The 12,844-nt window shown below is 37.2% G+C and overlaps 1 protein-coding gene across 3 annotated transcripts in view; it reads right to left on the reverse strand.

The window, feature by feature from the left end:
• Nucleotides 1-12,844, reverse strand: part of CRB1 (crumbs cell polarity complex component 1) — a 247,740-nt gene that overhangs the window by 192,742 nt on the left and 42,154 nt on the right. For all 3 annotated transcript variants that reach the window (XM_081221243.1, XM_081221241.1, XM_081221242.1), the window contains exon 2: nucleotides 10,907-11,044. In XM_081221243.1, coding sequence (XP_081077369.1) covers nucleotides 10,907-11,044 — 138 coding nt within the window. The remainder of the gene's footprint in view (nucleotides 1-10,906; nucleotides 11,045-12,844) is intronic.

The raw sequence follows: 12,844 nt of genomic DNA on the forward strand, positions 1-12,844 counted from the left end.
ATATCCGTCCAGCCCACTACAGTGTAGATTTGCCTGGAGAACAATGGTATTTTCTATAGTCAATACCTTGCTCATAATAACTACTTAATAAATATTTGTTGAAATGTTTGTCAATGTCAGTAAATGTTTAATATTCATCCTCAATGTTTATTTAAATAAATTTGTATAGAAATTGCCCTCTGGAAGTTGGAAACAAGGGAAAAGTAAAGCGGACCATACTATTTGTTTCAAATATTTTCTGCCTTAATATATCCCCGGTTCAATGACATTAGGCTTAGCCACATGACCTGCTTTGATGAATTAAATATGAGCCAGACTGACATAGGTCACATATGCACTGAAGCCATGACATGGTTCTACCAATGCTCTTTCCCTCTGCTGTGAAAACACCAGTTCTAAAAAGGGATTACCTCTTCAACCTGTGTCTCCAGATGAAGATACATGAAGTAGAGTAACAGTCAACCTGCCCACAATATGCGGTGGGAACAAAATAAAAACCTTTGTTGTTGTAAACTGCTAAGATGTTGAGTTTGATTGTTGCAGCATAATCTAATGAAAGCTGCATCATACAGGGTGAATTACAAAAACACTCTTGATCTTTATTCCTGTCTTTGTGCCAGTACCACACTGTTTGGATTACTGTGGCTTTGTACTATAGTCTGAAGTCAGGGAGCTTCATTCCTCCAGCTGTTTTTCTTTCTCAAGATTGCCTTGGCTATTCAGGGTCTTTTGTGTTTCCATACAAATTGTAAAATTTTTTTGTTCTAATTCTGTGAAAAATGATATGGAACAGGATAGAAAGTCCAGAGATAAACCCACACACCAATAGTCAACTAATCTATGACAAAGGAGGCAAGAATATACAATGAGGAAAAGACAGTCTTCAATAAGTGGTGCTGGGAAAACTGGACAGTTACATGTAAAAGAATGAAATTAGAACATTCTCTAACACCATACACAAAAACAAACTCAAAATGGATTAAAGACCTAAATAGAAGATGGGATACTATAAAACTCTAAGAGGAAAACATCAGCAGAACCATTTCTGACATAAATTGCAGCAATATCTTTTTTCATCCACCTCTGAGAGTAATGAAAATAAAAACTAAAATAAACAAATGGAGCCTGATTAAACTTAAATGTTTTTGCACGGCAAAGGAAACCATCAACAAAATGAAAAGAAAATCCACAGAATGGGAGTAAATATTTGCAAACAAAGCAACCAATAAGGGATTAATTTCCAAAATATACAAACTGTTCATGCAGCTCAATATCAAAAAAAACCCCAAACAGCCCAATCAAAACATGGGTGGAAGACATTTCTCAAAGATACACAGATGGCCAAGAGGTACATTAAAAGATGCTCAACAACACTAATTATTAGAGAAATGCAAATCAAAACTACAATGAGGTATCACTTCACACCAGTCAGAATGGCCATTATCAAAAAATCTACACCAGGGGCTTCCCTGGTGGTGCAGTGGTTGAGAATCTGCCTTCCAATGCAGGGGACACGGGTTCGAGCCCTGGTCTGGGAAGATCCCACATGCCGCAGAGCAACTAGGCCCGTGAGCCACAACTACTGAGCCTGCGCGTCTGGAGCCTGTGCTCTGAAACAAGAGAGGCCGCAATAGTGAGAGGCCTGTGCACTGCAATGAAGAGTGGCCCCTGCTTGCCACAACTAGAGAAAGCCCTTGCACAGAAATGAAGACCCAACACAGCCAAATAAACAAATAAATAAATAATTTAAAAAAAATCTACAACAAAAATGCTGGAGAGAGTGTGGAGAAAAGGGAACCCCCCCTACACTGTTGGTGGGAATGTAAATTGGTAGAGCCATTGTGCAGAACAGTATGGAAAATTCTTTAAAAACTAATAAAAATAGAACTACCATATGATCCAGCAATCCCATTCCTGGGCAAATATCTGGAGGAAAACATAATTCGAAAGGATACATGCACCCCAATGTTCATTGCAGCACTATTTACAATAGCCAGGTCAAGGAAGCAACCTAAATGTCCATTGATGGAGGAATGGGTAAAGGAGATGTGGTGCATATATACAGTGGAATATTACTCAGCCATAAAAAAGAACGAAATGATGCCATTTGCAGCTCCATGAATTGACCTTCGAGATTGTCATACTGAGTGAAGTAAGTCAGACAGAGAAAGACAAATATCATATGATATCACTTTTATGTGGAATCTAAAAAATGGTACAAATGAACCTATTTATGAAACAGAAATTGAGTCACAGATATAGAAAACAAACTTATGGTTACCAAAGGGGAAAACAAGGGGGTGATAAATTGGGAGATTGGGATTGACATATACACACTACTATATATAAAATAGATAACTAATAAGAACCTACTGTGTAGCATAGGGAACTCTTATTCAGTACTCTGTAATGACCTATATGGAAATAGAATCTGAAAAAGAGTGGATGTGTATATGTATATGGTATAACTGACTCACTTTGCTGTATAGCAGAAACTAACACAACATTATAAATCAACTATACTCCAATAAAAAAATTAATTAAAAAAAACCACTCTTTACTTATCCAAGCCTATGATTCCATTACTTAGAATAATCATGGAATCAAAAAATGTGGATCTCACAGGAACATGGAAATTATATAATCTACCCCCCTCATTCTATAAGTGAGAAATTAGCATAAAAGATGCATTCATGGATATGCAATTAACTAATAATGGGCCAAGGCCCAAATCTGAATGTCCTGACTCTACTTATCTAAAAATTAATGCTGAATATAAGTACTTGTTCTTTAGATTAAAAGGAAGGATCACTAAAATTATAGACAGATATGAAATCAAAATAATGAATTCCCTGTATGAAAGAGTTATTGCTGCTAACTCACAACTGATTTTTCCAGTAGTGATGCTTGATTTGCTAAGAGCTATTTCCATTCTCTCTCCTTCTGTTCAACGCAACAAATTTGAGACCAGCAGATCAGACTGACCAGTACTCGTTGTATACACTTGGTCTCTGTGCGAAGCAAACAGAACCATACTGAGATTGAACAATAAACCCAGCCTCATTAGCACTCTGCTCTCACTAATTTGCCTAAAGTGGACTTATTTTAAGGATCAAAGGATTTTGGATTCAAAGAAAAGAATCATTCATTTGGGAATTATCAGCACAATCATGTGAAGAACCAAAAAGACCACAGAAAGTTCAATCTAGGTTACATAGGAGCAAGTTTTGCCTCTGCAGATATTAGTCACAGGAGTGGAATAGCAGTTGAAACTGTAAACATTTTTAATTTGGAAAAGTTTTAAAGATGAAATGGATACTCAGTTATCTAGGACTAATTTTTTTCCAAAAAAAAATACCACCCTGATTTGTAGTGTTTGCCAATTTCTGTGATGCAGTTACTTCCACCATTGTTCATTGAAACCACCAGCAGTTTAATAACTGGCTTGCAAAATTCCTGAATGTTTAACACGTCTTGGCTTTTGTGAGCTGGTATGAGGCTTAGAACCTGACAGGTCTGGGATTAAATCTCAGTTGTATCACCTTGTAGCTCTGTTTTAGGTATATCACTGTAAGCTACCATGGTCTCAGGTGACTTAATTGGCTTAATAATAGCTACTTTGTAGGATTCGAGATATGGATAACAAAACCCCTGAGACCTCTCCTACTTGCTCTTTTTTTGCTTAATCCAGTCCAGCAACTTTGGACACCTTGCAATACCTCAGACACTCTGGGCACACTCCTCCCTCAGGACTAGTTGCCCCTATTTTCTTTGCCAAAATGGTATTCACCCAGATATCCTCATGGCTCAACTGCTCTCTGTCTCTCATCCTTTGCTTTTCTCCAAAGCACTTATTGCCAGCTTATAATTACATATTGTACTTATTTGGTTTTTGAGACTTATTTGGTCTCACCCCATTAAAATATAAACTTCACAATAGCAAGGATTGTGGTTTCTTTGTTTACTACTGTATCCTCTGAGCAGTAGCAAGCATGTAGACTTAATAAATACTTGTTGAATAAAGGAGTCAATGAAGAAATGAGTGAGTAAACAGTAAACTTTTAAATATTTATTAATTATCCTATCTCGAGGCTAGGGACAACTAATCTTGCTTGATTTCCCTCTAGAACCAATAAACGTTCTGCTCCAGCCAAACATTTTGGCTCTGAATAGTCATGCTCATACTTACTGCCATGCCTTTTCTTATTTTTTGGTCCCATAGTGTTATTATTCTAAGTACACTGGCTTCAGTTTCCCTTGTAGTAGAACTTTTCTGAGAACAAAAAGAAGGCTAGGGAATATATGACAACTTACTAACACATTGCTGGAAAACTTTGGAGGAGTCACTGCTTTTTATTAAATTGGGAAGGAAACCCTACAAGACTGATAAAGGGTGTTAACAATATCAACAACCTAGTTCTAGATGACTAAGTACATTCCTTCTTCCAATTTCACTGTTATGGCAAAATCATAAGAAGAAAATAAAGAATGACATTATATTAATAAACACAACAAATAATACATTTACAACAAAGTAATTTATAATCATTGTTTTGAATTGATAATGAAAGACAGTAATCTTTTGGTGTCCCAAGTAACAAACACAGTGTGTGAAAGAAAAGTAGGTTAAAGTATTGAACATTCATGTAGGGGAAGAGCACTAAGCTATTTGTCCCAAGAAGATGTGAAAACACATTTATGCCCAATTCTGGTGCCACTCTCTATATTAACCAGACTCTAATGTCATGAGGAAAATCTATGTGGGAGGAAATTTCTGAGCCCTCAATTCAAAACCAAAGGTTTAATGTGTGGAAGGTGGGGATAGTGTAAAGAATGAGGAAAATTAAGAGAAAAATATGGACATATTACACTGAGCACTTACCAAGTTTAAAAAATCCTTTTATAATTCATTTGCATATAAAGTTAATTTTGCCCAATAAAAGTGGCATTAATCAAGCAGTTTCATCATAAATCAGAGTTTTACTTATAATAGATATCACGGGTTGAACTGTGTCTCCCAAGAAGATATGTTGAAGTCCTAAACCCTGGTACCTGTGCCCTGTTTACTTTATTTGTAAACAGGGTCTTTGTAAGTGTAATCAAGTTCAGATGTGGTTATTAGGATGGGTCCTAACCCAATATGACTGATGTCTTTATAAAAAGAAGAGAAGAGCTATAGACAGATGAAGGGAGAACACCATGTGATTATATAGGCAGAGCTTGGAGTGATGCAGCTGCAAGGCAAGGAATGCCAGGGACTGAAGACCACCACCAGATGCTGGGAAGAGGCAAGGAAGGATTTTAGAGGGAGCAGGGCCCTGCTGACACCTTGATTTCAGACTTCTAGCTTCCAGAACTATGAGAGAATGAATTTCTGTTTAAGCTACACAGTTTATGGCACTTGGTTACAGCTGAATTTAAACAATTAAGTAAATGAATGGCAGATGGCAGGTTTCTCACTGTTAGAGTGGGAATTTACAGACAAGGAAGGGGAGGAAGCTAGAATGATCCATGTGGTAACGAAGTTAGAGGCATTAACATAAACTCATGTTTAGCTTAATATATGTACCAAGGTACCTATAGATATATGTGAGGAAATGTGTATATATTTCTGTGCTCTATCAGCTGAGATGGCCTGAAAGAAATGATACCCCAGTGGCACCAAGCACACCTTACATTCAGATAATTGGTTTCTATTGCCATTCTCTAGTGAAAATGAACCAGGCCTCACGGGAGCAATGGCTTATGGTAGGACTGGGGCAGGAAATACACAAGACAAGTCTGGAACATGTTGCAGAGCCAGAAAGTCAGGAAGTAAAGCACCTCACATTGTTAGGGAGTAGGATAAAAGAGAACAGGAACCAAGTGAAGGAACTCCCAGTGGCCAAAGCTAGAACAACTTGAGAAATAAAACCATAAAGTAGTATTAGACAGTAAGTATTAAACAGTAAAGTAGTAGTAGTATTACTAGTATAACCCAGAGTACAAAATAAATATCTATGACTCCATAGTGACATAAATACTCGAATAAATTAATAAACAGTGGAGAAAAGCCAAATCTCCCATGTGGAAGAATCCCAGGTAATTTATGTAGATGCTCTGCTCTCCCAGAGGGGGGCATAATTCTCCTCTCCTTAGGTGTGGGCAGTGCATAGTGACTTCCTTCCTAAGAAGAAAGTACAGAAGGGGAAAAAAAGAAGTTTACAGTGGAGAATCCTGACAAATACCACATCCCAAGTGATTAAGGTCAACATCAGAAGTCATAAATCAAAAAAAAAAAAAAAAAAGGAGCGAGAAGTCATAAATCATGTTGATTGCACAGATCCTTGATGTGATATCTTAAGAATGACATTTTACCTCTGTGGTCTTCCTCCCAATAACACATAACTCCCGTCTTACCATGAGAAAAGCATCCCACAAATTCCACTATTGGAGGATCCTATAAAATACCTAAACAGTACTCCTCAGAATTGTCAAGGTCATCAAAAACAATGCCAGAGGAACTGCCACAACCAAAAAGAACCTAAGGATACTTGAGAACCAAATATAACATGGTATTCTGAACAGAATTCCGGAATAGGAAAAAAAATAACGGGTAAAAAAAATCCAAGGAAATCTGAATAAACTATTGACTTTATTTAATAATAATGTATCAATATTGGTTCATTAATTGTAACAAATTTACCATACTGATGTAAGATGTTAAGAATAGGGGAAACTGTGATATAGGTGGCCCTCCTGTACCATCCTCTCAATTTTTCTGTAAACCTAAAATTATTCTAAAATAATAAAGTCTTTTATAAAAAATAAAACAATGTAAGAGTTAAAAAATAATGCCAAAATGTCATGAGTAAGGAAGATATTCAATTCTTATAGCAAATGCTATAAAAGTTACATCATTCATTTACTCATTTAATAACTATTCCTTGAGTGACCACCCTGAGCTAGACAGTAGCTACCCACTGACTAAGGATATATCAGTTAGCAAAACATCCATGGTTTCTACAACCATGTCTTACAACCTCATAGGTAAAACATAAGTCAACACAAAAGTAATATTTTCAAATTTTGGTACATACTATTAAAAGAAATGCAAATTGGAATGAAAGTATGTATAGTGAAGTTTAATCTAATGTGAACAGGGATGGTGTGACTGGGGAAGACAGATACTCTCATTTTCACTTTCTAAAAGGAGAAAATTGGGCTTCTCAGGGATTTCCAATAAATCAGCAGTAAAATATAAAAGAGAACTAAAAACCCTGATTGTTGTTGTCCTCTCGAATTTCAAAATTTGATATTGTAATACCATTAATGGTAATTTTTGAAAATCACCAAAGGTGAAAAAAGAATGCAGTTCTCCTGAAAAATCTGATTCGCCTAAAATAAGCATCAAAAACTACAAGCTAGGGCTTCCCTGGTGGCGCAGTGGTTGAGAGTCCGCCTGCCGATGCAGGGGACACGGGTTCGTGCCCCGGTCTGGGAAGATCCCACATGCCGCAGAGCGGCTAGGCCCGTGAGCCATGGCTGCTGAGCCTGCGCGTCCGGAGCCTGTGCTCCGCAAGGGGAGAGGCCACAACAGTGAGAGGCCCGCCTATCGCAAAAAAAAAAAAAAAAAAAAAAAAAAAAAAAAAAAAAACTACAAGCTAAAATTAATTCTGCTGCATGATTCAGGGAACAGTGAGTAACCTTCATGAAGTAGAGACTTCTACTGTAAACTGATGAGATAATTGTTTAATTTATGAAGAAGCAAAGATATCTTTTTCTCACTCTGATAATTCTGTAAGCACTTTACAACATGCTGCTGCAAAGATGTTAACTGGAATGGTGAATATAAAAGTTTCAAATGTTTCTACATAAGTAACATTTTAAAGAAAATTAGACGATTACTCCCTAATGAATAACATCAACCTTCTCTGACCTATTGAGCAAACTCAATTATTTCTTGATAGCGGCATTAAGATTGAATAAATATGACCATATTTTGTCTTTATAGATTCTATTTCTTTATACTTTAGGTAGATTGAAAAGAAAGCATTCTTTAAAATAACTCTATTCAAATTCAGCTACTTAATAATTACCAACAGGTTCTAGAAGACAGGATGGTATCACAAAGCCTTTGAAATTATTCAAATAACTTTAATAATAATTTTATCAAACCACATTTCACTTGTATACTATGACCACACTTTGAATATGGGTTAAAACAATTAATTTTAAATTAAACTAGATGTGGAATTTACATTGACAATATTCAATTTACCTCCAAATACATAAAAGACTCATGAAATACTGCTGTCAATCACTTTCCTAATGCATGGCAGCTGTAATAAGGTAGTTTCTTTAAAGCCTTTCACCACAGATTCATGCATCAAGGTCACAGCATGCCCCTTGTAGGAGAGCAAGGCACCACTTTCATGAAAAAGTATAGTATGGAGTCAAGGGTGACTCTTTTCTCTTAATTTTAAAAGAATGTATTTCAAAGTTCAAGAAGAAAAATCATCGATTCATTGAACGCATATGATCCAAAGAACTAAAATTTTCTGTGTGCTTTTATTGTGTTCTGAGCAGCACGCTAATCCCTCCTCACTATCCCTTCAACAGAGTCCGTACACGTAAGCTAAGAGCACAGAATCCAGCTCGGACCTCTGGGTCCTAGTCCCAGGTCCACCGTTCACTGCAGCATGGCCTCGGGAAGTAAATAACCTTGCTGTGCCACTGTTTCTTCAGCTATAAAATGGAATTAATGACAAGTTCTACTTGTCATGTATGTTAAATGGAAATAATGCTTGTAAAGCTCATACTGTTTATTTTCTCTCCTAAATAATCCTTCCGAGGAGAGAGAGAGATGTTTATATCTTACAACTCTGATGACTAAAGTTCTCAAGAAAGATATATTGGGTAGTGTAGAACTTGGGATCACCTGCATTTGAAACAGAGAGCTTGTTGAACTACATACTCATGGGACCTACCCAGACATATGAAATACCTGGGGCTGGACTTGAAAGGCTGCATCTTAAACATTCCAGCTCTCTGCTATGTACCAAAGGCTGAGATACCTGGGATAGCCATCTGATTCTATACAATACGGATGATTATTATCATACCTATCTTATGGTGGAGTTGTAAGGATTAAATGAAATATAGCATATATAAAATGCTTAGCAATGTCAGCAACATTTACTATTCGCTATTATTTTATTAATATGGCTGGAATATAGGATCTGTGTCATGAGTACTAAGGGGAAAGGGTGGAAAAGAAGGCTGAGGTTGTGAAAGTTTTCAAGTCAGTTAAAACAAAAAGTCTAAACGAAGTGTTTTGACGAGGAAGGCAATAATATCATCCATCACCACTTGCCAGCAAATATATTAACACAGGTAAGAGTCTGCCTGCCTAAAAATTAAACAAAATGAGGCTTCAAATTTTTTTAACTAATAAAAATATTGTGCTAGAGAATATATCAAGTAATTACAAAGTATTTATTTAAAGACTATCAATAAATAATCCCCCACTCAAAGAGAGAGAAAACAAATTATCTGTATGTAATTTCAGTTGCACAGTTGAGCCCCTAAAAAAAGAGATGGTACTCTAGAGGTTACATATTCATCTCCTTAAAAGCTAAGTGCAGCAAACACTAGGAATTAGAATATACCCTGCATTGGAATTACAAAGGTCTTTGCCATAAAACGTACCGTAAACTGACTCCATCTTGCGTTTTACGTGTCTTGTCATTTCTTTTGCTCCATTTCTCTCCCCACGTCTCAACATATCACTTCTGTGCCTCACTTCGGATTGCATGGGGCCCACTTTAAGTTTCAAGGAGGATGAATACTATTTAAATAACAACTCTTTTCAATAAGTACCACTCTGGAAAACAATCCTGAGTGTGTGTGTATGTGTTGCAAACTTACTGTTCCTTCCTTTAGTTTGACTTGGTCTTCCTCCACTTGCCTTCAGCTGCCTTAGCTATAGCATCTATTCCTGTTTTCACCAAACCTCTGATATACGCTCAGCTGTAAACCATACAAATAACACTCTCGCTGGTGCAGCCACAGCAGGTGACCCAGATTACACAACACTGTGTTCTAACACCAAGGAGTCTTGTTCAACAGCAGCTGATCTATGCCTTGTCTTATTGATATTTAGATTCGACAGACACAAATCACATGGCCCCTTTGACAAGCACACACTCTGCCTGTCTTTGTTTTAAGCATGTTCAATAGCTACTGTCCTTCATAAACACACAGCTGAGGCTGTTGGTCTCCTCTGATTTTCCACACTGCTGTACATCCGACAAGATTATCTCAGAAACATTACTCTTGTTTTAATTTGGGGAAGTTTGTGGAATATGAGAACTCCATTTATAAAACAGAGGCACATACAATAGAAAGGAAGCCCATTTCTCTCTGGCAAAAGAAATGCTTTGAACCATATCCTTTGGGGAAAATTGAGATTCTATCTCCTTGATTGTGAGAGCAAATGTTGGGACATAAAGTTCTTTAAAAGTGAAGATACATACACAGTATTGGGAATAAAATGCTATATAGCTTATGATTAATTTCCTTTTAAAGGGTATCAATTACAAAGTGCCAGATCTATTCCATAAAAGTATAAATACAGCAAAAAACCTTCTCTATGTGGCCATTTCAACCTCCTGCTCACCACTCAAAAGGTTGAAAAAGAACATTTTCTACTAGAATACTTACTGGAAATCATAGAATCAGAAAACTGTACACACTGACTGGTCCCACTGATTTGTTTAACACAGGACACTTGCTCACACTAAATTCTTTTTACTTTTTTTTTAAAGCCTTGCATTTTGTAGAACATGCAACACTACACACTATTCCCATGAAATACTTAAAAGTCAGGAAATTGCCAGAAGTTCAATAAATGGGAGAGGCTTACTTTTTATGGAGATGAGCAGTGAGAGACTGAGGCAGAAGATGAGAAGGTGGGTAACTGTCTGAAACGCCATGGTCTCGTGGAGGACATGCTCCGACGTGCTGGTGGTGGTCTGGTCCCTGTCCAGCTCCCGAGCTCTGCCTGATTCAGAAAGAAGCCAGAGTCTCAGAGCCCCTGGGTGCCACTTCGGCCCCTTCCCCTCCCACAGCTCCCTCACAGAAGACTCGGGGACTTAGATTCGGAAAGCAGTTGTGATTCTTAGCATCTTACTTACACAGGAGGATGGGGTGATTTTTCAAACCTGGTGCAGACTTTTTTCATGCTGGACTGGAGTCATCCCCCCTCAGACCTTGTGTACTACTTTCCTTGCTTTAACAATGCTGCCTGAAAAGGGCCTGCTTTAGGTGAGTGTCCTGAATCATTCTTAAAAGAGGAATTAATTTCTGATGACCGTCTTGGCATACAATCATTATGATCTGGCAACTATTAAAGGAACACCCTGTATTTCTGTATATTTACCTTCATCCTCAGAACACAATTCACAGACACGTCACCTTTTCATAAACATACTCTCACAACTCAGTCAGATTACGGTTGTTGATAAAATGGACAGAGTTCTGGAGACTATTTAGAAGCAGTTTTTCTTCCATAAACCTAGAGCCCATTCCTAATCCTGTTCATGATATTTATATCCTCTGGGGTTTCTTGAATTTTTGCTTTACCATAATTGTTGAATGCAAATATATTTGCTTACTTTTTATATATACTTATGCTAAGCACTGTGGTATTTTTCTTCAGATTAAATTGTTCAAGTCCTTAAGACTGTATTTTCCTTGGACACTTCACGGAAACATCTACAGTTAAAGTCAGATGTCTTATTCTCTAAGGTTAGTGCTAGTACATGGCCTTGCTCCGTTGTTAAAACTGGCTACGTGTTACACTCAAAATGCAATTTACATTTCAGATTTTGTGTAAAACTTGAGAGCTCTGTCAGAAGTTTATGTATTTTAAAGTCTCTATATTTCCTGCTTGTGTATATAAATAGGGAATAATATTTTGATGGCTTAATATTTTCTACTAATGTTATATGCTGACCCACTCACAGAGGATTTTACTTGCTATAATGGGGCTTATTCATTTTAGTTATTTATTTCTTACAGAATTCATGATAGTTATTGTTTTTAAAGATTTTCCCCTATAATGCAAATAATTTAGCTTGAGCAATTTAGCAATTAGAGTAAAATAATTACAAATTATAGAGGCAGTATTAATCCTCTATTCTAATCCCTGTATTTTATCAGTTAGAGAATGAAAATGCAGAGCAATTATACTGTCCGCCCAGAGTCATCTAGAAAGATATGGCAGAGTTAGGACTAGAGTCTCCCCATTGATTTGTAGAACATTATGCCTTCATATGCCCTATGGTTTCCATTTCCATCTTTATTCTTACATACCTCTTTATGCTTTTTGCAATGTGGACTCTGGGAAATCCACATACCGGAACGACCAAATCTTCCATCTGTCCTAAAAAGGCCTCCCGGGAGAGATGAATAGGCTGAGCACAGAGCATTTTTAGGGCAGTGAAAAATGCTCTGTATTATATTATAATGATGGATACATGTCATTATACTTTTGTCCAAACCCACAGACTGTACAACACCAAGAGCAAGCCCTAAGGTAATGGACTTTGGGTGATTATGATTTGTCAATGTAAGTTTATTTAATAAAAAAATGTACCATCTGGTAGGTGATGCTGACAATGGGGAAGAAGGCTCTCCATGTGTCAGGGCAGGGCGTATATGGGAAATCTCTACACCTAACTCTCAATTTTATTGTAAACCCTGCTGGCACAGTGGTTAAGAATCTGCCTGCCAATGCAGGGGACACTGGTTCGAGCCCTGGTTGTGGAAGATCCCACATGCCGCAGAGCAACTAAGCCCG

Source organism: Mesoplodon bidens (genome assembly GCF_964165515.1).
Source record: "Mesoplodon bidens genome assembly, chromosome: 2".
Classification (NCBI taxonomy): Eukaryota; Metazoa; Chordata; class Mammalia; order Artiodactyla; family Ziphiidae; genus Mesoplodon; species Mesoplodon bidens.